We start from the raw sequence: 27357 nt of genomic DNA on the forward strand, positions 1-27357 counted from the left end.
GAGAGAGAGAGAGAGAGAGAGAGAGAACTAACTATTTATATAAGTACCTGACAGAGTCATTTATCTGTCTTTTTTTTTTCGTGAAAAGACTTCTAGTATTGTTATAACAGAAAACTCCACCACTTGATTACAACACTGCTGTCTTTTAAGCTTGAGCCAGCGAACTTGTGGGTGTTTGCCTGAGACTACGGGAAGATCAGTGTGCATGGGAAATATGCAAATCCATGCTGAAGCTGTAGGTAAGCTGTGAGAATGTGTGCGTATGAGGTTGTGCCTGACTCTCTGGTATCAACAGTCATGCAGCGATTAGTCGGGTCCCATTGGCTTTAGCTGTCTATAGTGACAAATGAGTCATCTCAGAATTAACAAACAAGTCCAGATTTAATCAGGGGTGTGGCTACTGATTTAGTTTTATTCCATTTTCATTCATTTTTATTTATGCCCCAGCAATATTTTTTGAAGGGGTAATTCAATAGTTGTTGATATATACTGAATGAACATGTGTGGTGAATAGTGATTACTGCATTAGCACAGCTGAGGAAAGGGTATTTGGTCAGATTTGTATAAACCACTGGTAGTATTCTCTTACCTTTCCCTTTTTTTTTTTTGACAGTTTCTTTAGACACTTGCTATTTCTGTTTTTAAAGAATTGTGCACTGATTTTTTTTTTGCATGTTTATTCATGCTTTTGATCATGTTAATTACGGTTGCAATAAAGCTCCTTTATATTGGATGTTTAAAAGTAATCAGAAACATTATGTCTCAGCTAAATGCCATTTAATGTCTCATTTATATCTGATTTTTATACTTCAAATTACAGATTTCCCTTTACACTTTGGAACTATTGCTGGCATCAGCTATGAGTGTTTCGCACATTTGCTGTCAGTGACCCACAGAGCTCCTCTACCAAATGGTTGATATATGACATTTTCACTGCAGTTATATGGTTTGGCATGGTCTTTAGCTTTGATTCTCGATGGAAAATGAGAGACTCCACTGTTATTTATCCAACCACCATGTTGGCTGTTTTGCACATCAGTGTAGAACATTTATATCATTGGACCATTTCCAAGATATAGTGTGCTAATGGTTGAAGCCTTCGGATTCTGAAAGGTTTCGTACAGGAAAACCATTAAGATTGGTGAAATGAAAACTATTGCAAAGCATATGAAAATCAGTTTATTTTGGATGTACCTCTGCAATTTCAGAATGACACAATCCTGGAGGGACTTGTTTACATTTATGGCATTCATTCATGATTATTGTGAATCGTGATGCTATTCCAGTCCCCCTGTCTCTCAGGAAAACAGTACCAGCCAGTAACAGCATGTTCCAAGGGATTCTTGCAGAAAGACCATTTAGCTTTTAAGAGCAGTACAAGCATACAAGCTTTTCTAGGCAGGATGTTATATGAAAATTCAGAAGAATATCCTTAATCTCTTTTTTTGCAGAAATCCAGTAAAGATATTCCTGTTGCAATAATTTGTAGACAGCCCAATTTCTTTTGCATTTTAGTTTTGGTTTCTCAGCAATCTCTCGCCTATAAATGTTTCCTTTACTACTCCTGTTCTTTTCATATTGCATCATATACATTCACACAAAAATGCCGTCATTTTTTGACATGCTGTTTCATAGTAATATCAGAGAGGGGGGTAAGAATTTTGATTCGAGTCTGAAAGGCCGTCATTTTTCCAGCATCATTTGCGTTGAATACTTTTTAATTAGCTGAACCCGAATCCAATTTTAGCGTTGTACTTACATATTTAAAAATCATTTCAGAATGCCATTTTCTAATCATTAGCTGTCCTTTCATCTTGTCATCATATTAAAGCATGCATCTAATCCAGCTCAGAGCCGATGTTAAGATCAGAATGAGTAAAATGTTCACTTTGATGACATCTCAGTGAAGATTTCCAGAAAGGGCCTAAGAATAAATCATATCAATAACAGTGTCAAACTGCCTGCATTATTCAGCCATTTCAAGTGTGTCATAAACTCTAATCTGCATCTCCAAAGACAGACAGAAGGATTGCTGAGCAGGAAGCTTGAGGAAAAAATGAATGAATGAATGATGAAATTAGAGCATTTTCAGTGAGCCATGGTCTGCTGAGGGTTTTAAATAAAGATCCAGACACATATTTTTAAAATCCAGCTAATCTGTGCTGCAAAGTGTCAGCAAGCCATTTTGAAAGTGAGATGATTAACACTTAAGAACAGCTGAGGCGGGGTGAATATGCTTAGGGGAGGGAGGTGGGTGGGTGGGGTTACTGTAGATTCCGAGCCTCCTCCCATTGTGCCTGTCCCTGCTCAATAATTGCACCTCTCTGTGGTAAAGAAACTCGTACATTTTTAAAGTCCACGCTCAGCATGGCGCCACATGGGGCTGAATAGCGCCTATGGAAATTAGAGCTTTAAATTCCACCCAGAAACAAATAATAATTCATTCAGCCTCTTTGATATGCTGCGCACAATTCCACTGTTGGTCCTAATAAGTGAGAAGATTCAGTTCTTCACATAGCCCCTTTTTAACGAGAGTCTTGCCTGCATTTTAGTTTATTTGGTTGCATGGAATAAGCATTTATTCATTGAAATTATTTTTATGTGGGGGAAAACTGCTGAGGCTTAAAGGTGCTTCAGGTTTCCCTGTTCTCTTCCCTGCATATCCAATAGGGAGAGGGAGAGGCACAGGGAGAGACAGCATAGTAGCACATGTGCATGGATTTGCACTGAGGAAAAAATGCTTATGACCCTAAACCTATTTTAAATGAGTTAAAACTGCCAGCATGAATTGAAAAATGCACCCCATCCACAGGAACATATGCTGAATGTTGATTTGCTGAAGAAAGGGGAGTTTGACAACGACAAAGTGGAAAAGAGCGAAGCCAGTCCCTGATTTTCACAAACCTGTGAAAGTGAATAGAAGACTCACGCTCATGCGAGTCATAGCGGGACGTAGTAAAGCGATCAGAGTGCACAGGATGCTGGGATGCTGGACCTGATGGCTTAGCATGATGAATGCCACCCTGGTTTATGGAAAATCCCAAACACAAGGGAAGGTGGAAGGCTTTCATCCAGCACCACTGGCTTGGACTCTTTCCTACAGTCTGTGAGATGGAGTAAATGATCAGGCAGATTCATGGTGTCTTCAGCTCTACTGGGATTATACATCATGCGATACAGATCACTCACGCTCTCGTTTCCGCCTGATATTTACCGCTCATCTGTTTGTCTCCGGGAGGAAGAGGAGCGAGCAAAGCTCAGTGGCGTTGGCCACTGGATTCATCAGTCCTCTGTGTTGTCCTCTCTGCTGTCTGCCATTTAGCTCCTGAATGGGGGAAAGGGCAAAGCAAATGCATGGTTTTTAGGACGTTGTGCATATGAAATATTAATGCTAAGAGAATCCTGTGCTTGTATTTTAGCATGCCAGCCTCGACATCCAATTTACTTGTCATATTTTTATTAGGAAGAACCAAGAACTAATTTTGAAGGCCAGGTTTCAATCTCATATGGTGCACACCTGTCAGCTTTACGTGTTTATTTGAGATTTGATGTTTAAGTAGGCATGTTGCTGAAAAACCGATAAAACCCATAGTTTTCCAAGATGAACTTATGAACTGTCAGTGCAAAGATTGTTGCTTTAAAACTTTAATCAACTGTGCTGTCTTCTCACCACCAAGAACAGCTCCAATACCAGTGTCTGACCTAAAATGAGATAGCTAACTATGTACTGCACTGCTTGTTAAACTCATCATTGCTTTAGCATAATCCAACAAATGTGTGTGAATGTGTGTTTGTTTGACCGGATCTGCATATCTCACTCAGGCTCAGGCACTGATGGGCAGGTCTTCCAGTGGGAGTATGATTGCATGTGGAAACACTCTCTTCTGCAGTGTTAACAAGGACCAGTCAGTCCTGTGTTTACTGAGCGTTCCAGCTCTGGGAGCTCAAGTCCTTGGCAACACATGTCAGGAATGTGTCTTTCCTGTTTCATGCTGTTGAGCAGAGTGAGGATTCACAGGGGCTGAATGAAGGCGAGAGGGAATGCTCCTCTCCTTTAAGGCTGGGAGCAGAGAATAGAACTAAAAGCAAACTAAAAAGACACATCAGCTTCTCACTTTCACCTCCTAGACTCAGGAGTGGGGTGGTGGTAAGGAGGGTTATATGTTTAGTTTGTCAATTTGGAAGCCTGCTACTTACAGACCAGGTAAACAGTGCACTGATGTATAAACAGATGTATAAACTGACGTCTTTAAGTCTTCTTTTAGTGGTCAGTGTGCTTCAGTCACATATGTTTGCAGAGAGCGTTTGATCATCTACCTTCAGTCAACAGCACAGATGGGACTAGGTATGGAATTTTCATAACGGGCAGTTTCCCTGGGCTTCCTTTATGCACATGAAATGGTGCTCCTGGCTGTTATCTGTGTTTAATCTCTCAAAAGGCCTGCCTGCTGTTATTCTGTTTAAAGCTCCAAATGACCTCAGGTCCTTTTCAAGTTGTACCTTAACTTATATGTTTTTTTCAACTTGTTCAGTAAGGACAGACTTAAACTGTAAACGTGTGTCTGCAAGTTCTGGTGTTGTGTGTGTATGCTGAATAGATAGGAACGTGGGTGTTGCATGTGCAATAAGAAAATACAGAATGCAAGTACATCAAATTCTCCAAAAATGTGCTGTTGTTCTGTAATGTTGAAATTTGGCTGGTCTGTAAAGATGGTCAAGAAAAGCCGTGAACAAAATCAAACAAAATCATAACGGCAGTTTGACCAGAAGCATTAACCCTTGTTTTGCCTGCGTTCTCATAGGGTTGAATTAAACATGGCAAGAGTGATTTGGAGAGAAGTAGTGAGCAGAAGTTCAACCCCAGTGCTGTGGAAGGTCTCACTCGGCTGCAGGTCCTTACAGCCATCTTGGATCTGAATCTGAGAACCTCTGCACTTAATAAAGTGCACAGCATGGATCTTGTTGGATGGCCACAGGACTGAAAACAAGAAGTTGAGCGTGGGCATCTGTCATGCCTCAAAGCTGCTTTTAATAAGGAAGAAAAAAAGATGAATCCGGGAGCTTGTTTTTCTGCTGCTCAGTAATACAATACGGAAGACCGAGCCCCTTGGTGAGACATGGAGGCGCTTGTGTGGGCGCGGTGACTCTGCAGATTCACCAGCCTGTAAGTGGAGGACCAAAGCTGTGGCTCAGCCTAGCGCCGGACTCTCGTCTGCTAAGGAGCCCAGCACTCCGGGGCCCGGGGGTGGGGCCGGAGGGAGAGAGTGAGACAGAGTGAGAGTGACTAAGAGAGGAGAGATCCCTATTTGCATTACTCTACACAAACAGACAAGCCCAAACCCACTGCAGAGCGAATTACAAAGGCATCGCCCTAAGAGTCTCAGCAGTGTCAAGAAGAGAAGTCTAGCTCTTGTTCTCGTCCCCTGGCTGTGTAGTGGAACTGACAGTCCTTATGGCTGTAGGAATAAGAGATACACCATGTGAGCCGCTCGTTTGGCTGCCTCTCACTCTCCTGTAGCCCCACCCACCTCGCCCCTCCCGTGGACTCTGTTCTCTTTCTGCCTCCCCTGCTTTCTCTTTTCTACTCTCCGTTCTCAAATATCCTTCATCCTCTGCGGTGAGAGTGGCTCCTCATTGGAAGCATTTGCAGGGCTGGCGTCGGGGCTGGCTATATTCACGCTTGTGTGAAATTGGATTGCTCATCCGTTGTCTCCGAGTGCAGAGATGTAATACCCGATACTGACAGGCCTTCGTGGCCCACATCAGGGACAAACCCTCTGAATCTGGAGAGCTATCGGACTAATGCTTCCACTGCTCATTGCCCCTATGAAGGCCAGTAGGGCAGGGGGTTAAATGATGTGGGTTGAAGGGTATGACCTCTAGTACAAAGGTAAATTCATGCTCAGATGTAAGACTCCGTTTACTCTGTATAAGGGGCACAGGCGAAGCTTGCTTTAAGGTCGATCCTTTTTATCTTGTGGGATTGAAGCCAAGAGCTAATTTCTCCCTTAGTGACGGAAGCTCAATGACCCTTATGTTAGAAGCACCCTTATTAACACCTCTTCTACGCCAGTTCCAAGGCCACCAGCTGTAAAAGTATGGCTCACTGGGCCATTAAACTCAGGTAGAGCTTTGTTCTTCAACATTGCATGTTGCAGTGAAGTATCAAGGACGTACAGTCCGTGCTGTCAATAGCTGATCTCTGACTGTCTCTACAATATGATTTCCTGAAGAGCTCAGCCCTCAGCATGACCTTGAGGATGCCCTCTTGGACTGGTAAGGCGACGTGCTGGAGAGGCACTGTCTGAAAACACCCCTGCTGGGATTCATATTTTCACGGTTTTAAAAGCTCGCCTTGTTTGACTCTTTTAAGCCTTGCAAAAATGCATAATAAAATTAAAATGATACAAATGACGTCAGGGGAGGCGGGTGAATGCCTTCTAAAGTGCCATTTACTCAATCAAATTTGTGCCACATCAAGGGCGCAGCAGGAGACGTGGCTGTCCTGTGCCATGTTTGAAGCCCCTGAGCCCAAATGAGCTCACGCTGAGCCGCTGGGTTATGTCATTTGGTTCACTAGCCGAAGAAGCACCATCTGTCAGGTTGCTTCCCCCTTGTCTTTTGTGTTACACAAGGCCAAAATAAATAACAGTGACATTTAAAAAGGTCTGGGCCGAAAGACTTGACATTCAGTGGACTGTCTTCTTTAAGGTTAACTCGGTCTGAAAGCAGATACTGAATGCATGCACGCCCACCTTCAAACGTGCCCCGTGAAATATCATTAGGATGTCTTTTCAGCAGCAGCAGATTTGAGCATGATGTTTCACTCACTATGCAAAGATGCACACCCCCAAATACACGCTGATGACTTGCCACTTCCACCATCGGCAAAACTGCCTCCTGGAACCCCCGCTTTTGAGTGCACATGCCCCCCCACAAAGCAAGACCATTATTTACTTCCGAAGGGCCTTTGGCAATGCTCAGCCTCAGACAGGCAATATATTTGCAAATGAATGAGTTCATTAATTACCTCTCTCATAAAATATTATATCCTGAAGTGTGAGGGCTGCATCTGTACCCAGCGTCCAGTGCCTGTACGGCTGAAGAGCCCACATGCCTGCAGATGGAGGTTGAGGCAAGACGTGGTCTTACACCCCGCACTCGTTTAACATTTCAATCGGACGCCGCCGGTGGCAGCAGCAGTGAATTGTTAGAGCATGTTTGGCGCTGGTCCACAGCAAAGAATCAATAACCAATTGACTGTGATTTTATGGCCTTTAATCTGTTTCAGAGAAAGTTCAGAGACATGCTTCTGAGGCTGTTGCACTTCCCCAGTGTAAATAGTGCTAATCCTATCCTAATCTTGTTGGTGTTTTTTATTTATATATTTATTTTTAAAGAAGTATTTGCAGCTCTCTGTGGTAATTATTATTACGCTGCTTTGCTGTGCGCCACAATATTGTGAAAGGCTACAAAATAATCCACACCATAGACCACACAGTCTTTGCATCAGTATCCAGCATACCAAGTCCTAACTGTGGCGCTCAGCGAGGGAAGCAGATCATGGACGTGTTTCAGATGCTCCTATTGTGCGTTCTGAAGCACTCTTTGGCACAGCTTGACTAAGACAAATGTGCAGTTCCAGCTCTAAGCATGTAACATTGAAATACACGGTTAACCATGTAAAAGGAAAATGGAAATACATGTAAGAGCTTTTCCTTCCTCTTCTTGTGCATTGGAAAAAAGGCTTGTGATTTTCAAAGCAACAGAGACCTACAACAGTGGGACATGGCTAAGAAAGTCTAAATATTCTGAAAAAACTGGCAAAATTTAGGGGAAGTCTAGGAACTCTAGAATGAGCAACGTTTGATTTATACAAAGTGGTGTTTTGCTTAGAGGCATAACACAAGAGGGAGGTTCTTTGCCAATGCTGTGTTCTGCTTTATCTGACTTAACTGCTCTCTGGCTCTCTCTCTCTCTCTCTCTCTCTCTCTCTCTCTCTCTCTCTCTCTCTCTCTCCTTCCCTGTCCCTATCGCTGTTTAGCATATATGCTTCTCTGCTCCATTGACTTCTCCTCAAGAATCGTGGTCTTCCATTTGAATAATATACTCATTAATAATAGATAGGCTTTAAAAACACAAGGTCTAATGTAGACTTCACGGGTAACTCAATCATGCCCACTTCTGTGGTTTGACCCATACTTCTTACAAATCGCCACAAGTAACAAATCTCCACAAGTGCGTGTGGTCATTTCTCATTAGAACAGAACCTGGTCAGTACAGCCTAGTCGTTTTCATTGCATGTACGTTGCACTGCGCACACATATTATATTAAAGGTTTTTTTTTAGTATAGAGTGCTTTTGCACCATATATATCGCATGTGAATATAACATTGAAAATTATGATTCTCTCGCTCTTTTGTTCAGTCTTTTGTATTGGGAGACAATGAAGTCTGATGGTGTTTACATACAGAAATGCATGATTAGAAGGGTAGCACTTGATAAGTCTATGCTCTGTCACCCCAGGCTGCCTGTAGTGCATTGCAACTAGCACATTAGCAGTTTTTGTGCAAGGTCGTATCAATACTGTATGATGGAAACAAACCACAGTGCAGCCCTTTCTGTTGCACGCATGGCTCCAACACACGTGACATGCATTACACCCACATGCATGAAAACAGGTCGGAGTCTTCAGGTGCGTGCGCCACGTGACTTCCGCCCCCATTTAATCCGTCACCGCCGGTGTCTCTCTGAGCTGTAACCATCAGCCAAGTTTATGAGTCATCTCCCTTGTGTGTGCCTGCAGGATAGTGAGCAGCCGTGTTCTTGTTTGCGAGTCGCTCCGCTCTCGGACACGGCACAGTGTGTTCACACGCCGACGCTAACTGGTGCTCGTCTCCTTTTCTTTGCCGTGTAATCTAGAGTACTGGATTCAAGGTGTTTCAAGGTTACAATAAGAACTGAGCTCACAGCACAGATGCATGTTAGGGTGCCCTTGTGAGACTTCACAGGAAGACCTCTCATTTCTTATCGCTTCGTGTGTTGTATTAGTGGTAAAGGTTTTACAGAGTCTTTTTTTTTTTTTTTTTTTTACTCGTTTTTAGTGCTGTTTTAGTGCTATGGCACAATTCCCACAAGCGTCCTTTACAATAAAAAAAAATTGTGAAATTTAGTGTTTAGAGGTTTAGTCTGTAACATTTCATGGTAGCAAAGTAAACTCTAACAGAAATGTCAGTGTTCTGTTCACTAGATCATTAATTTAGCATGACTTTTTACCGATGGCATCTTAACCTCTGAGCACAGAATGTGTTATCATACAGTGTTTGTGATCAGCGGTGAGGAACATAACACTGAAGTGTGATTTACTGAACACACCTTTTACTACTTGATCATATTTAGGCATCTATGACGAATACACTCGGTATAGAGGGAGAGGTTACGGGGCATTAATTTAACAGGCAAAAGCACTTAACTGCCATACACCAATAGGGTGGATCGGCTGGACAGGATGGGTTGTTCAGGTGTATGGGTTGATGTTTAGTGTAGAATAAAGCCCTTTGTTGAGGATAATAGTCCATATTTTTGGAAAGGGCACATAAGATTTATAGGATGAGTTACATGCATGGGTTCCTTTTCTGTGAGGAAAAACAACAGTGTGATAGTAGAGGGAAAGGGAGTCTTTGTATTGGCTAGCCCTCTCAACCATATGAAGAGAGTAACAATCTCCAGTTTTTAAGATTTTTAAAAGTTGTCTTCTAGGGTGTTCTTTCCTCATCACTGTATTCTTATTGGCTGGTGCCAGCCGAGTGTTGTCAGCAGTAGCCTAGTCTCGATATATCAATATATCATTAGAGTAGAGCCACAACTAATGGGATAAAAAAGAATAAAATATAACAAAAAATCTTTTGTCACTCAGAGCGCTAACATGATGCAGAGATGGAGGTTTGGTCTTATTAATGGCTATTTATACACATGTCTTCTATCAACAATATGGGATGTTATCCATGTCAGTATTAAAACTGTGTGATGTGTTCTTGGCAGGAGGAGGACACAGTCTGCTGTTCTGTTCTTTCAGGTATTTTCCCCTCCTTGTTTCCATGCCTTCTAAGGAATCCCACTCGTCATGCCCTTCCAGAGCCGGGCTGAGGGCTCATCATCACGACCTAATGTCTTCCTGCTTTAGGCACTGGCATTTTGATTCATTCCTTTAAGAGAAAAAGTCGTTAATATTTGTGCGTTATGACGGGAAGAGAGGAGAAGAAAAGAAAACATTTAAGCGATTGTTTTTATTGAAATCATTGAAATTTGTCTTACGTCGGGGTAAAATGTGACCAGAACAGTGGGGTTGTAGGTGCTGAATATTGCTGGTGTAAATGAGATGGATTATGACATGGCTGAGAAGCTAGAGGGCGTTTTACTGTAGCCTTCCCAGAGCTGATTATAGCCAGCTAGCTGCATGAGCAGGTCAGGGACTTCGTTTACAGCTGTTTACTGTATGTGGCCATTTCAGTAGCTCATCTCTGGTGCCTAGAAAACATGATGTTTACAGATTGTGTCAGTGCAGGGCAGCCCAGCATCAGGGTTATGTGATTTATCAATAAGAGTGGATGAAGTTAATTCTTTAGGGTGGTTCTGACACAGGTTTCACCCTTGGATCAAGGTTATTAGACCTTTCGTGCTCGGGCATGGGCCGTCTTTCTGTTGTCAATTCTGGTGTCATTTTGTATTCTTGCACTTGCACAGAAGTAACTTTGTTTTAGATATCTTTTTCAGTCATGTACATGCTGGCCTTATTTGTTGAGTTTCCGCCGATCTTCGATTTCAGAAGGCATCCAGCCGCGTTTCTGCAGCCGCCTCACTAAACATCCCGTCCCGCGCGAACAGAGAGTAGGCTCGCGGCCTGGGTGTGAGGCAACCATTCGTGTCCAGATGCCGGGGGGGTGGAAATGCTTAAGTTATTCTGCACAGTATAGCCTCGCACCGACTCCACTCACTTCCTAGGAATTCTTGTGAGTGTTCCGACTTTCATCGACCCCCCAGTCCTCAGGGGCTGTCACCTCGCCAGGATAATGTAGGGTCGCTGTGGAAGAATGGAAGCTCTGAGTGACCGAACGTAATTATTGGATTCTAATTATAGTAGTGACTGAAGCTGTTTGTTGTAATATTTTTAGCATATTATCTTCTGATAGTAGTCTCTAATGTAAAGTGAAAGATCCCCAGCTAGTAACACGTAAGCATGCCTTGTTCCTGTCTCATTTACACTGTTATGGAAACAAATATTTCCAGCGTGGAGTTATTGCAAGATAATGAGGCTGCTTATGTGCGTTTTATTTCTTTGAGTTGTGCCCTGTGCACTGTAGCCACAGGGCATCCTGTCTTCCGCCATGTAAGATTGATACCGCGCTCGAGTGTGTAACTTTGAGCAACGGCCACTATGCTGCTGCGTCCACGCTCAAATATACTGCCTCATTTCATCAGTTTTAATGACCTCATTTAAAGGCACTTAATGACTCTTACAAATGTCCAGGCGGAGGAATAGATTCATGGCCTATTCTCAAAGGCAGCATCCTCATCCTCTGGCTTCTGCATGTCCATTAGACAGCAATCCCAGCAGGACAGAACCATGCACCAATTACTGCCCACAAAACAAGCACAATAACAAAGAGGATGTGCTTGGACACCATCATTCCTTTGGTCTATTATTTCAGCCATGCACCCTCAGCAGCATTAGTTTGCACAAACGTTGGGTTGTGCGTGTTTTGAACTGAATCTTTGGGATCCTGATGCAGCTTTTAAGAAGTATGGTTTGTCTTTGAGTTGGATAGATGTCCACTAAATCTTACGACAAAATTTGATAGCACAACCCGCTTGTGTGACACTAAATTAATCCTTTGAAAGCGAAGTCACCAAGAAACCAGTACATTAGTTTAATTAACACTTCATCTTGAAGAGTGAAGGTTATTAATCCTAGAATAATTAAAAAATACTATCAGAACACATCATATCTATACATTTTGCAAATGAACATAGTCTTTAATAAAAATTTTAAAAAACACTAGAAAGTTGCTTGTTCTTTAAACACACTGCTATGTGTGAAATACTTATTTCGAGGAGGCTACTGTGTAATTTTACAGATAAGATCTAAGTCAATTTATGTCAGTAATGAGATTTGCTTTTGCCCTGTGATGATGAGGCTGATATTCATCTTACAATAACCTTTTCCCCAGGTTTTACAAAGTCATTTAATTAACATCTCCCCAAAATTCCTATTCACATTATTGTTACAGACTTTATTAGCGTAGTCTGAGTAAGTTAAGTATGTTCTGGACTGCTAAAGGTAGTAGATTTAGGTACATTGATTTCATAAATGATAGTAACACTGATGCAGCAGCCAAAATGAAGTAAACCTTTTATTTTTGGTGTTGCCAGATTGTCACTAGCACTCATACTATTTGGAAGTGTCTTGAATGCTGGAATGGGAAAACTAAGCGGATTTCTTGTGTTTTTTTTCCTTGTCCAGTCTGCTTATAGCAAAGTCAGTCCTAGTACGAAGCAGCAGAATATAGAATATACTGCAATTTAACCTATCTCGGCTATATTTAAAGAAGCCCTGTCAATATTTAAAGCAAAATTATAAAATAAATTGTATAATGTATAATAACAAATGTTTGCTAGTCTGGTTTCTCCAAAGTCATTGAATTGCTGGTTTCTTGACTAGAGAGACGCTGTGGACTAAATGCTATATTGACTGGCCAAACAAAAGAATTATTGGTTGAAGCTTCATGATGTCATACTCTGTAGTGCTGTGTTGTGTCTGTTTTGTTCTCAGTGGTAAGAATGTTAATAACCTTTGCTTTAGTGATCTCATAATCTCCTCGGCAGATGTGTATGTGCACATGGGTGTGTGTGTCTGCACATGTAGATAGGTTGTGTAGATGAGCAGATGGAACAGGTGCAGGGAGCATGAACAGCAGGAGGAAGGCAAACACCAGGCAAGGCAGCCAGAGCAGACGCAGACGCGCAGGCAGACACTGATTCTCTCCAGCGCTGAGGTCTTCGCAGCTGTGCTACTCTTCTGTTCATTTGATATCTAATTAAGTTTATTACAGTTATAATCTTAACAGTCATAAAAGTACACAAGGTAGTATTTTTAGCTTTAGGCCATAATGCTGTTTCCAAGTTAATGTTATCACAGATTTTATGACATAGCCTGCTTAACTGGTCCTATCAGTAAGCTCCTAGTGCAGTTCATGACTAAAATGTCATAAAACTCGTCATAAACTAATTTAGATATATGTTTTTACATTGGAAACGGGCATATGTAAAATTATTTAATTATTTAATCATTCAAGGTAAGCGTGGGTGAAACTCGTATGTTAGCAGAAGATCATAATAAATGTCTTTGTGATACTTCGGTCCCAGCCAGTACCCAGCCAGCCCTCACAGATTGCACACCTGAACTAACCCCGGTCCCAATCACCGGCTTATTGACTCATTTCCTTCACCTGTTCCTCATTTATCATCCCTCTATTTAATCCCCACAGGTGCCTGCGTTCAGTGCTTTGCACTGATGTGCCCTAGCCTTCTGTCAGAAACCTTCCCAGGCCCGTGCTTGCGCTCTGCTCTGGGAAGTGTTTTTGCTTTATTTCTCTTTGTGTGTCTGTGAATAAAAACATTTGAGTGCATCACTCGTTCCTCGCTTCTGACTTCCAGAATGTCACACAGTGATTCACTCATCACTGTAACTAGCACTGTGTTTGTTTAAAGTAATTGTTCGAAACTGCCTTGACCAGTTTTCACATTCATAAAAGAAATTTAAAAATGAAAGAAAATCGCAGTGTGTGGATACAGTAACAGAACTGTGTTTTACTTGTATATCTTTTGCACCCTTTGTGTGCCTTAAAATATAACCATAACAGAGAGAGAAATTAACCAAGATGAGAGTGAGAAAGGGGAAAGGAGATCGTTGGCAGAAGCAAGAAATTCGAAGGTCTGCTCTCTGTCCTTCTGCCCGAGTGCTGCTTGCCTCGCGCATGGCTGTTGTTGGCACTGTGTCTGTAAACAGACTAGATCATATAGCATACACACGCACAGACACACACAGTGGTTGGTAAAGCCTCTATAGGGATATTACCATTTTTAACATCAGTAACAGAAGGTATAATTATGCCATTTTTTTCACTTCATGACCTCAAATTGTACTGAATGCTATGCTAGCGCATTAAGTTCTGTAACTCATGTTGATGTATTGGCTGTTCCTGACTGATATTGGAGGCTACTGAAAAGAACTCAGGCCAGTGTGTGATATTCTCCTTTTAGTTGCCCGATTTCCTGCCAATGTGCCTTTATTGACAATCGAAGGACTAGGACAGAATGAGACTATTCAGTAATTAAGATAAAAACAAGTATGGTATGTGTATTTTTTACAGAAGATTTTCTTGAAGAAATGACATTGTCTTTCTAAGAAGAATACTATCTACTAGTATTAGTGGGGGCTTCTGTGGTTCCAGTCTGTATCCATCAGGCACGAATGTTTGCAACTCTAAGCTTCATTCAGACATTTAGTGACATTCACTTCGGTACTGCAGTCTAAAAATGGAAATGAAGTCATCATTTCATCATTGCACCGTTTCACCAGCTATAAAAAGTATGTACAAGCTCACTCTTTCATCACAAGGTAGATGAATCTTTGCTCAAGACGTTGCATAGGCTGAGGATCGCCGGTAGTAACTTCAGTCAGCATTCTTGTTTTAGATCAACCTTCAAGTCTCCCCGGCGTTGCGACGTCGCACAGAACAGAGGAGTCGTCTGCGATCACGGGGCCCGAATTCTCCGCAGCATCTTTGTTGACAGGCGGCAGACATTTTGTCCGTGTGTGAGGAGCGCTCGGCAGTGCGACGCGCTCCGCGTCGCTGCTGCTCTCTCACTCTGCAGTCTTCCCCTTTCCCCACTGCCGCTGAGAAGGAATCCCATCTGCCCCTCGGTCAGGAGCCACAGGAGAGCAGCTACCACCACACATGCCCCACATGGCCTGAGCCTGCCAGCCATGTTTACTCACTGGGTTGCCTGTCAGCATAAAATCACACCATTCAATCATACAAAGGCACCGATGGGTTCAGTGCCTTACCTGCAATAAGGGCCATAATCATGACCAGATTGGTTAGATTCAGCATCATTTTGGGGGATTTTTGGTGACAAAATGTAGCTGCGTCAGGCTACAGTTAGCATCATCGCTCATATATACATCCTCCTTCATTTTCGTTCAGACATATTTCATTGACTCCAGATATTGTGGCTTGTGAAAAAGATTCATTACTGAACTCCACTCAATTTCTAGCCTTTAATTATTCCTAGGACATGTTGCAATCCTAAATTACAATCAGCTTTCCATTATGCAAAGTGGACAGCATGCTTGAAATTAAGATCAGTTATTTTCTTCTAGTGAATCAAACAGAGATGGAGGTGGTGTGAGAGGGTTTTTCCTCTTCACCAGTTCGCAGTCAGGCATATTTCTGCATCTTATGCTGAGTGCCTCCAGTCAGAGGCACTCCACCTAGTCCCTGTGGGAAATACTAAAACAGTGATATTCCATTTACCATAAATAACTTCAATAAACCCGTGAAATAACACTTTGCGTCCAGTTAGAGTAACCTGTGTAAACCTGTGAAATGATATAACACTGAGCGTGCAGTTAGACGAACCTGTGTAAACCTGTGTAAATAAAAAAGGAACGAGCCCGTGGAAGACCCAACGTGCCTGGGTTTAATGAGCATTTCCGACCTGCTGTGTAAACCTGTCTGTTGCATTTCTGGAGTTCTGCCTCCATATCCTGCAGCGCTGGCTGCACTCAGGTTGCTTCTACTCAGTAACTAGCCTCAGGCAGAGAAGAAAGGTGATTCTGTTTCCAGAGGTTTCTCAGAAATCCACCCCTCAGTGGTTCTTGCATCTATTTGTTCTCCTATCTTAGTAATCTTAGTAATCTCCACTCCCTGCCGTTAACATTAGAACAGCCAAGATGGTCATTTTGGCTGTGTTGAAATTTTGAGTGGTAATAGCTTTGACAAAATAAACCACCCATGTCTACTGATCTGTGAGTTTTATTATATTAGTTTTACTATATTTTAATCTGAGATAGTAGTGATGTTTTGAGCATTTCTACTGTGAAAGGCCTTAGCGGTCATCTTGGCTGTATGCATGAACGGTGTCTCATCTCGCTCCCTGTTTGAAGTGCATCACTCATTACCTTGGCAAACCAGCTACTGTTTATCTCAGAAATCATCTGGTAAAAAAACTGACAAATATTTTCCAATTTATCAAATATCAACACAATAAAATTACATCAATATAATACAAAAAACATCAACCGTATACTAACTAAAATCAAACAGAATAAAATAGAAATGTTACCACAAAGAAAAAAAGATGGTTACTGAGGTTCTCGTGCTGCTTCAGAGCCTTTGACAGGCTAACTCTGCTGGAGGTCCCCGAGGCTCCGGCCACCTCCTCGTCTGAGCACTCTGACTCTGATAATGATAATGATTTCCCACTGTAAAAAAGACATCTGAACACATCAAAACCTACACCAGCTCTCCAGATGTTCCAGATTCTTATCCAGGGGTCCAAATACATAGGCAGTTCAGCTTTGTATTGATCGGTAACCTATTTAAAACTTACAGTTGTCTTCTGTTTTTATGGCCAAATTTTAATCTGACATTTTAAAAATGATGTATATGTATTTTAGGTCAAATGATCAAAATGGCCCTTCCTTATTATTTATGGCATCCTGTCCTTTCTAGTGGTAAACAGAGTTCTGAAAGGTAGCTACTCTGACCTATGTGGAGAACAAAGCATTTTCAGTTTTTTTTTTCAGACTTTGCTGATGGTTGAGACTTATCAGTAGAAACCCATGTTAAAGCTTTAAAGCAGATTCCCTGTGATATTGAAATAGTAACATTTTTGCACAAGGTTTGATACATCTTTCTTTATTCTGTTAAAAACTGGCAGTATTGCAGATGCATTTGAACAATTTGCATAAAGTATTTCTATGCTGAAAGGCCGTTCGACTGCCTAACAGAACACGACTGTGGCAGTTCTAGTTTTAAATGCCTGACATATTTTCTCTTCCTTTTCTCTATATACCGCACAGATTTTCCACCACAATAGACCATGGTTCGTGCTGCAATTCAGATATTCAGTGCCTCCGACACTCTGAATCCAGAACAAATTGTGAGCACATTTTGGCAACTTCATTGTTTACTTTGGTAGACAGCTGTATAGGTTATAGACACAAAAGACAGAGGGAGGAAAAGAAATTGCCTAAAGCTTTTCTTTCTTTGCTTCTTTTGGGTCAAAGTAGTAGTTACAGTCGGTGAATCAGAACAGCCTGTCTAGGGCCAAGTGAAAATGACATGTCAAAGGAAATGAGGTGACACGTGATGATGGATGGGCCTACCTCCCTTGCTATTGCTGTCAGCCCCCTGGTCTCCACATTCCCCCACTCATCCACAACGCTGTCGCTAGCCTGCTGGTACAGGCAAGGAACTAATAAAAAAGCAACCTATTTTGCTTTTGGCCTCAGGTCTCCAAGCCCTGTACGCGTTGGCGAGGACTCCGAGTTCGACTGGAATGCTGTTTGTGGTACACTTCGTGGGCGGGTGGCTGTTGTTATTGAAATTTAGATTTGGATTAAATTTGTATAGGCTGAAGTCCCCCGAGATGGCTCTGATTGGGAGGCAGGCTCGCTGGGGCTAGCCTTGCGGATGCATTTAAATTGGCCCATAATGCCCTTCGCGGAGCTGTACCTCTGGAGCAGCGTTTGTGACTGGCCTGCCCTTATCTGCTCGTGGCTCTTTATTAATTGATGTACATATATGGAAAAAAGTGGGCATAGGCACAGAGGCTTATGCTAACCACTGGAATTGCAAGCAGATGAAGTGGCCTGCTCACCTTCCAGGCCTGTTAGTCTAAGCCACAGTTCTCAGAGCAGTGGACTGGTTTGCTCTGGTTGCATCAGTGTTTCACTGGCTCCCAACCTGCCCTTTAATGATGTCTAAAGAAGCAGAATTTGGATTTTCAGTAACATTTTCCAATGTTTACTGAATGTAAGATTGCGTGATGCCTAGTAAAATGGACATCCGGCGGATAGTGCATGTTTTTCTCCCAGGGATGAGGGATGTTAAGGCTTCATATAAGCTTATAGCACAGCGCACATTGTTATGACATCTGTCAGAGGAGGTTTTTGTGTGGCCCACTGGTCTGGCACCTCTTTTTATGCAGGTAGGCTTGAGAGAGATTAACCTTTAATTACTACGATGCCACTGACCCTGGTAACCCCATTCTGTCTTCTCCCTCTCTTTCACTCGTCCTCTGTGCCCTCTCTCAGACATTCTCTCATGCTCAAGTACACACACTTACACACACACACACACACACAGACACCTCCCCCATGCCATAGCTCCTGTTGTTGCAGCTCTGCTCGGTAGTTCAAAGTTTGGCCCTTCCGGCCTGCCCTAGTATTGAAGACTCCCTGCACACCTCCGTCAAGGGTTTACTGCTCTATACTTGCTCCCCTCTCATCTGGAGTATAGTCACGCTGCCCAAAACTGCTCCAGCCCTGGCTGCCAAAACGGACGAGTGTCATATGCTGGGACTGACTAAAAGATGCACATGGAAAGGGAGAGAGAGGGAGGGTTGGTGGAGATGGGGATTGGGTGAGTAGGAGTGATTAGCATGTGGTGGTATAGGATGACTCCTGTGTGGTAGAGATACACTCTAAGCACTCTGGGCTCTGTTTGATGATTCAGGAATGCATTCACATGGGAATGAATACAATTTTAACCCTACCTCCCCCCAGCTCAGTGCAACTGAAACGGGCCTCCCTGCTGACGCGCAGTGGGATGGCTGGCCCAACGGGTCCCGGCACAGCAGTCGTGGCTTTGTTCAGCCTGGCTTCAGCTGCTCCCAGAGCCCACGGTTGAACAGGGGCCGGCTCTCTCGTGCCACTGTCTCGCGGTCAGACCCATGGCCTGGCGCCACCACTGGGATTTGCAAGGTGGCTAACCGCACGTCTCCGGAGACGCTTTCCTCCCTGGCTGGAATGGAGGGCACGCCACAACACCGTCGCATGAGTAGCCTCGGCAGTGCCGCCCAAAGCCACGTGGGAAACCGGACACAACCTCAGTCAGGTCCAGCATTCTTTGAAGATGATAGGAAAGCTCCTGCTCCCCATTAAAAAATATGTCTCCTAGGACTTGTAGAATATTGCTTCATAATGGCAGGTCACTGATTAGTGGTTTTTCCTGTGCCAGATATGTTGGGTTTAATGACTGTAAACTGTGTTCCTTTGTCTGTGTTCAACAGTGATACTTCATCAGTGTATGAAGTTTGCCAGACTAAGGGGCAAGCCTGTGGCACAGGCAGTAATATCGAGCCGTTTGCGCAGTGAATCACTACGCTTCTGAGATCACGCAAGGCCTCCCGCGCAAGGAGAAAAATAGCCCCTGACCCAGGCTCCCTCTCGAGCCCCGTCGGTTTCCCGAGATGATGCCACATATATCTTCCCTCTAATTACAGCCTATTGTCTGCAGCAGCTTGCTCAGTCAGCCAGTTAGCATCCGCGGTAGCTGTGGCTCTGTAGAGCAGTGGAGCGGTGGATTAATGTACGCTGAAGCGCTTACTCCAACGCCTCTCATAATAGATGTGTTTAGGCTGCAGCTGTAAGCCTCACGCACTGAAAGGCTGCTTGCAGGAGGAGAATGGGGAGGAGAGCGTGACGTGCTTGCTCACTGGACGACAGCGGCTGGTGCCCCTCCACAGCCTGCAGAGGAAGCATGTAACCATGGTGATATTTACCTCAGCTCTATGCCTGACTGAAGCCCTCACTGATAAGGAATGGTGGTGAATCATTTTAGAGCGATCGAAAAAGAGAGAGCGAGAGAGAAAGAGAGAGAGAGAGAGAGCGAGAGAGAAAGAGAGAGAGAGAGAGAGAGAGAGAGAGAGAAGCGTTTTCGTTGTGCATGAGATGTCTAGGGAATATGTTAGTAATTAGCATATCATTAAAGTCATAGACTCCATAACAGTTATAGTTAACACAATGCAAATGGAAATCATTCAGTCATGCAAACTCATATATGAAAGCACTGACAATGGGGAGATGAGGTGGAACAGGCAGGTTTAGCCTGAACACTGAAGTCAGTGGAAAATGTCAGAACCAGCTCTGGGCAATGTGATCTGTCCTTGTCTCTCTGAGGCAAACTGTTGATGTCATTTTCAAGTGTGGGGCGTGAAAGCATGGTTTTGTGTATGTATGATTTGTTACATGCATGTATGTGTGTTTGTGTGTGTGTATGTGTGTGTGTGTGTGTGTCTGTGTGTCTGTGTATGCATCTCTGTTTTCTGTATTTCTCCCTCAGCATCTCTGAACTGTCTCCCAGCAAGACAGCAAAGACAGTTCTCCCTGTAACAAAGAGTTTACACTAGGGAAAATCCAAGACCAGTGCCAGCAACGAACATCAAATTTCATTGTGCTGAGAAGCTTGAGAGGAATGCTTGTTTTGGCTGCCTGATTTACTCTCTCACCGTGTCTGTCTCTATCTAGCTATCTCTCTCGCTCTCTCGTACACACACAACCCCAGTCTGGTTTCTGTTGAGTCAGAGGAAAGCCATCTGCCACACAGTGATAATGGGTCACAAGGGAAGAAGGGTCTGGTAAGAGCGGAGATGAATTAAAATAGTAAGAAAATGGGTAGCCTCGACTCCTACTGTGTTTTGCCCTTCTTATATTTACCACCACCACCACCAATGTCAGCAGGCAGGCATAACACTGCATTACATGGTGCATATCACCTGCAATAGTGAAGGACTACAGAGTGTGTTTTTTTACAGTTGAAGGCTGATTACGAAATCAATATCAAATGGTACAGGTGGGACTTTGTCTTCTTAATGGCATCTGCACATGTGGAACGCAGTTGTTTACCACTGCCGGGCGTAGAGGGTTTTGTTTGCTGCATTGTCATGAGGATTGGTGAAAGCAAGATGCCAGGGTTAAGCAGACTGGGAAAACAGAACACAGGTGGACAGAAACACCCCCCTGAGCAATGCATGTCTGGGCTGTTCCTTAACAAGGATACGGTCTTTCAATATTTTACACAGATCAATGCTAGCCCACAAAACAAACAAACAAACAAAAAGCTAAAAAGACAGCTCTACTGGGTCACAGATCATCCATTCTTTATGTCAAGTTTATCATTTTTTGTAAACTAGGACAAAGTTGAGGTAGGTATGGCCTCAGTGCTGAAAGCTTTATGACCCGTTAAAGTATAACAAGAATTAGGAGGTAACCGGTGTTGGCAAACCTCTCCCTGTGGCTTTGGGATGCTATTTTGGTCTGTTTCTTTAGCAAAGTAATTATTTAACAATAGCCTTTATACATTTAAATGTGTCCTCTAAAAATACAAATTTAAAAAAGGAAATTGCTGAAAATTGACCATCACTTGCCAGACCCAACATTTTCTTTGTTGTTCCTAGTTTTTCCATGGTCCTCAGCCTTCACTTCTTTTCAATAAAGAAGTGAACATAATATAATATTAACCCTTTGCATTTTATTACAGCAGGTATTAACAAGGGTTTCATTTATAGATATTGTCAAAGCTTGGCATAACTCGAAAACAAATTGACTGTGGACAGTGATGGCAGATATGCATGATAATTGATGAAGTGAACCTTGGGTCAGTGAGGATAATGGGATGGGGAGAAGGCCCACAGTGGAGGTAAAGGGTTAATGACTAGGTCTTTTCCATTAACTTGGGCTGCAGTGCCGGGTGAGGTTGTGAATAGGGGTTAACTTTCGTCCCGGTTGGCCCATTCTCAAGTCTGCTTGTGTGACATAGGGTCCAGAACGCCTTCACCCCAAGGCTTGTTTGCCATTCAATCTCAACTCAGCAACAGCTAAACAAAGAAAAGTAAGTAAAGCACGGTGGCTTGGGAGTGAGCATGTTTGCCTTGCAGTGCTAAGAGCTTGGGTTTGAGTCCCTGTGTGGGTGGAGTTTCCATGTGTGGGTTTCCTCTGGGGTCTCTAGTTACCTCTCACAGTCCAAAAACATGGAGGATAGGTTAATTGGATATTCAAAATGATCCTGAATGAATGTGAGCTGTATGTGTATGTATATATTTGTGTGCATGTATGTCCGGAGATGGATGGTCCCCTTCCACTACACCTGCTGCAGTGCCCCAGGAGGCTGTGGGTTTTGATAGAGTATTGGCTGCTGCTTCTCACTGGTGTGTGTGCTTGTCCAAAAAAAAAGCTGATCTCTGTCTGTGCAGTGTCCTTAAGTCTGAGAAAGGTGCTATGTAAACAATAATAAAGTTCCAAACAATCATACTAATTACTTAATGTGTCTAAACATTCCATACTATTACTTAACATGTCAAAACAGTCATACTCTTACTTAATATGTCTAAGTGGTTTATTGTTTTCCTTTCTTTATCTTAAAACACTTTCACCCATTCTAAACATTTCCACTCTGTGTGGTGAGGTCACACTTTCAGTGTGGCTCATTGGTTAATCGCAAGCAGCTCTCTTCGCTGCATAATAAAGTCGGGCAATTACTTGAGCATGTTCCACTGTGCTCCTCTGCATATTTACCTTAGTTAGAGAACCTGACAACTACTGCTTCATGAACTGAGGTCACTGTGACCTTTGTCACAGTGACCTCAGATTTGTGGTTTGTCAACAGCAGATGAAAAGCAGTGTTACTTTTTGATCAGTTTTCTTTTCTAGGTTAATTTAAATACAGCTTTTAAGTATTCTTGTAAGTTTATGTCATATTCAATATGAAAATACCTGATTTATAGGTTGCATTCATATTTGTTCTCATGTTCCTTCAAATCACTGGATGTGTAATTCACAACTGATCTCAGTCTATCCTGAGAACCCCTGTGGTCTAACACTTAGCACTGATTGAATGCTTCTGTGCAATTGTATTGATCAAAGTTTATGTAGCCTAGAGAAGTCACATAGAATACTTACACCTGACCCAGCAAATCAAGCATCTGAGGAGGATTTGGGGATCTTGAGGATGCACAGATAATTAAGGCTTCGCAGCCTCCTTCAGAAGGAGCAAGTTTCGAATGCCCCATTTTTGATCTGTAGGTTTTGATTCCAGAGTCAAAGAGACCATGTGGCTGCCGCGGGGTGTTTTGAACTGGCCAACACCTGGCTCTCTGTTTTTGTTTCCAGGCTGCAGGGCTTTCTCCTGGTGATAACCAGACCCCAGGACTCCTCCTGGCTCCAGGGGTGAGATGGGGCCAGACGCCCATCAACCAGTCCACGCCATGGGATACAGACGAGCCTCCAGCCAAACAGCACCGCGAGAGCGACCCCACAGGTAAACCGACTCTGCCACGGCCGTTTCACCTTCCCTACGCCCTTCTGTCATGTACGCTGCTGGGCAGGCAACCTTATTCTGGACAAAAATCAAACCGCTTTTCTGTAGAGCAACAGAGTATGGTGGCATAAGAAAAATTCTATTTCAAATAAAAACACTATAGCCATTTTATTATAGAGTGATTATTTATAAATACGTACAGCTATAGTCTATAGCCCATTTGTTGCCACACATGAGTTCTTTTGACCATGCTCTAGCCCTTTCTCACTGGTAAATATTTAGCTGTTGTCTTGATATATTTGGGTGTTAGGCAATGTTAGACAAGCACACACACACACACACACACACACACACACACACACACACACACACACACACACAAAAGAGCAGCACTGATGTCCCCAGGTCAGCTTAGACCAGCACCTATTATTATGCCACTGGTAATGCGGTGTTAATAATATACAGCCCACAGTGGTCCAGGGGTCAGGAATGGACCTAGTGCTGAATGGGGTAGCGGTAGTGATAAACTCTGCATGCCAACAGATGGGTTGTGGTCTGTAACTGGACACTTACAAAAAGTGCCGGCACCTAATAAACTGACCAGTAAATACAGGTGCGAGGTGATTGGTTACAATAAAATGCTGATGCAATTAGGGATGTTGAATGCCGGAGACATTCCTCTGCAGAAATGAATGAACAGTCACTGCCCCAGTGTTCCTCTGGGAGCCTTCATGTGCAAGCATGGTAAATCATAAGAATCAATGTAAGAATTTCATGTGAGTGAGACACCAGAGTGGATGCATATGTCACAAGTATTCATGCTGATGTCGACGCAAATTGCATTGACTTTACCTACATCACAATGTAAATAATAAAAAATTCAATCAGTCAATTATTTATGATTCATACTGCATAGAACACCCTGGAACATAGCACCAGTCATGAGTAAATAGAATTTAATGAGGTTGATAAGCAAAACAATATTATCTAAATGAGAATGAAGCGCTGTTTCAGAGAAAATGTTTTTGACCTCTGAAGATCAGGCATTATATGGTCATTGCATTGTGTCTTTTGTGCAGAAGGTACGCATTTAAGGCAGGTCTGTATCTCATCTCTAGAGGCCCTTGGGGCAGTCCGTGGTCCCCCCTGCTGGGTGATGTAATTGTGGGCTAAAATGGCTCACCAGGGAAGCAGTGTTAGCATTGTGCTGTGATCTGCGCAGCCTCAGGCCCACCGCCCTGCCTGAAGCATCTCCACTCCAGCGCTGACACAGTGGTATGGCTCTGTCAGCAGTTCCACCAAAAGGAACAGACGTACATGGCTCCTGCCAATGCTAGTGTTAGTTAGCGGTGACTTCAGGAAGTGAACTGAAACACTGAAGAAGTTTTCTTTGATGCTTGCCCTCCAACTTTTTTTTTTTCTGTGGCAATGCGTTTATTGCAGCCTTGATTTGGAATTAAATTAGACATTGATTGAGAAATTCAAAAAGGTTGAGGACTCTTTGAAAAGGCAAAAAGTACAACCTATGTTTCACACATTTTAATTACAGGGTACAACAGAATAATCAAGACTGGGATCCATTTCATGTTAATGCAATTACTTTTCTCTTCTAAACCCTTTCATTAGTTTTGCAGCCGAAGACTGCAGTTATGAATGCATGTTGGGTAGTGCTAATGAGCTCAGACTTTTGAATTCAATTAAAGCACAGGAACACTTTAATACCCTTGACAAAGAATGAAGGTATGGCTGATCTCACTTACATATTCGCGAATATCTGATAATATTTTATTTATTTTATTTTTTAATTGAAACGTGTCCAATGCCACTTGTTTTATTTATCAGGAAGCCTCCCTAGAGGACTTTGGGAAAGAGATGCTCTGTGCTTCATTATGATTAGGTGGGAGATTCATCCGAGTAATGCAGATGAAATGCCTGTGGAGGCTGGAGCAGGTCGGCTCTTCCCACTAGCACCACCCTCCCACTGACTATACAGTGCAATGAGGGCCAATGGAATGAATAATGTTTTTAAATCTTTTTTTCCCGTCTGGTATAACGTGCCCCCTACACTTTCCACAGCCATGTGCTATTTTTGTTCCTCTTCCGGAGGAAGGAAGGCACAGGTCCAACATGCCTGCATATTCATGAGATTAATCTGGCCTGTTGTGGCTGTGTATAAGGCTTCCCATAAGCCACCTCTCTGGTTTGGATCCATGAATTTGTGGCAGCTGGGGCAGATTTGACTTCTGGTCCTCTGATTAGCTCGTATCAAGCTTAGCATACTTTGGAATATGGAGGAAACTGACAATGAATAATTTTTAAACAATGTTTACATAATTCTGATATTCAGTGATGCAAAAATTAATTAGTAAATTCATAATACTAAAACATTTTGCAGGGAAAGAGTCTTATGGAAACAAATTTGGCCTAGTAGTATAAATGCTAAAACAAGATTAATATGTGTTTTAAAGCCTTTTTTTTTTTTTTTTTTTGTTAATGCAAAGTTAATGCAAACAGTTCAGGACTGCTATAAGTAATGACCATACCCAACACAGGAGCTACACACACACATACGCACACACAGAAAGCTGTGTGTTCATAACAAGCTTCCATTAAACCATGCAAACTTTAGTTTGCACCCTCCTAACTGCCAACAAGTCCTTCTGTCTGGTACAGCAAAACTTCTGTTACTTGAGCATAACCAGGAGCTGTCATAAGCTTATGAAACATGGAATGTTTCTAATCCAAAACAATCTACAGATGGCTGTCAAGATTCACCACATGTAGAATAATGTGCTTTCACCATTTCTCTCTTTTCTCTTCTCCTTCTTTAGGCCCCCCGTGGGCACCTCCTGTGGTTGCAGTCAGTCAACCCAGCCTCTTAGCCCACACCTACGGGATGTCTCAGCCTCCAGGCTACAGCCAGGGCGTCTCTGTCCAGTCACCTGTCATAGGAGTGACGCCCGCTATCCAGACCCCGGTCCCTCCCCACCACCCCCTGATGACTGCCCACTTCCAAGTTCCACCACACTCGTCCCAGCCCCCCGGCAGCCTAGTGCTCAGCCTGCAGAGCCAGTCGCCTTACGTCACCAGTCAGCCACCTATCACGCCGTCACCCCTGACAACCGGCGGGCAGGTAGCCCATCCCACTCCTCAGAGTGTGGTGGGGAATGGCCACCTGACCCACCCACTGATCCAGCCTCCTGCTTTGCCTTCCGCCGCTCTGCCGGTGACCAATGGGCAGACCACTCCTCAGCCCCCGCTGACCTCAGCCAATCAGGAGAGCCCAAATGGACTTCAGATGCTCCGTACGGTTGGGATGGGGAAGTACGAGTTCACTGACCCTGGCCATCCTAAAGGTAAGAAAGTCAAGCCATGAGAGGACCCAGCTTCTGCTGGATAGAATTAATGCATCCAAAGATGTCACATAATAGGGAAGAGCATTTGATGTTTGCAATTAAAGAGACCACAGACTTGCTGGTGGGATGATAAAATATACCCCAGGCAAACTGGCCTGTAGAATCAAAGCATTTCCAAGGTTACGGATTTCAATTGTTCAGTATTAACAGCTGTCACTTAAATGTGCTTCTCTTACTGAGAACCCTTGCTCTGCCTTCTGAGAGCTTTGTACTCTGAGGACTTGACTGCTTTCATGGCAGTGAGTTGTTGTTTGCACAAGATAACCTTGGACTGGGCTCTGTCAAACCAGAAACAGATGTTCAGTATTCCCTGAACAATTTTCACATTTAATGAAGCTTTTAATCTAGGCTTAGATTGGCTTTCTAAATTTATTTGATTTTTTTATGAGATCTATAAAATGTGAACAATTTACTTTCCATATTGATACAACTTGCATTTGTCTTTCAGGATACAAAACAGACCAATTAAAGCAGACATTAAAGACAGTTTCTAGATTTAATTGGTCATTCATAGCAAAAAGAAATGCATTAGAGGAGTTTTATCCCCATGGCCAAAG

At 43.1% G+C, this 27357-nt stretch overlaps 1 protein-coding gene across 4 annotated transcripts in view; it reads left to right on the forward strand.

Annotated features, from left to right (window-relative positions):
* Positions 1 to 27357, forward strand: part of klhl29 (kelch like family member 29) — a 136170-nt gene that overhangs the window by 44343 nt on the left and 64470 nt on the right. For all 4 annotated transcript variants that reach the window (XM_035524689.2, XM_026997772.3, XM_081717934.1 and 1 more), the window contains 2 exons: positions 23237 to 23384; positions 26216 to 26740. In XM_035524689.2, the coding sequence (XP_035380582.1) occupies positions 23237 to 23384; positions 26216 to 26740 (673 nt within the window). The remainder of the gene's footprint in view (positions 1 to 23236; positions 23385 to 26215; positions 26741 to 27357) is intronic.

Source organism: Electrophorus electricus, chromosome 7 (assembly GCF_041902795.1).
Source record: "Electrophorus electricus isolate QZ-2024a chromosome 7, ASM4190279v1, whole genome shotgun sequence".
Taxonomy (NCBI): Eukaryota; Metazoa; Chordata; class Actinopteri; order Gymnotiformes; family Gymnotidae; genus Electrophorus; species Electrophorus electricus.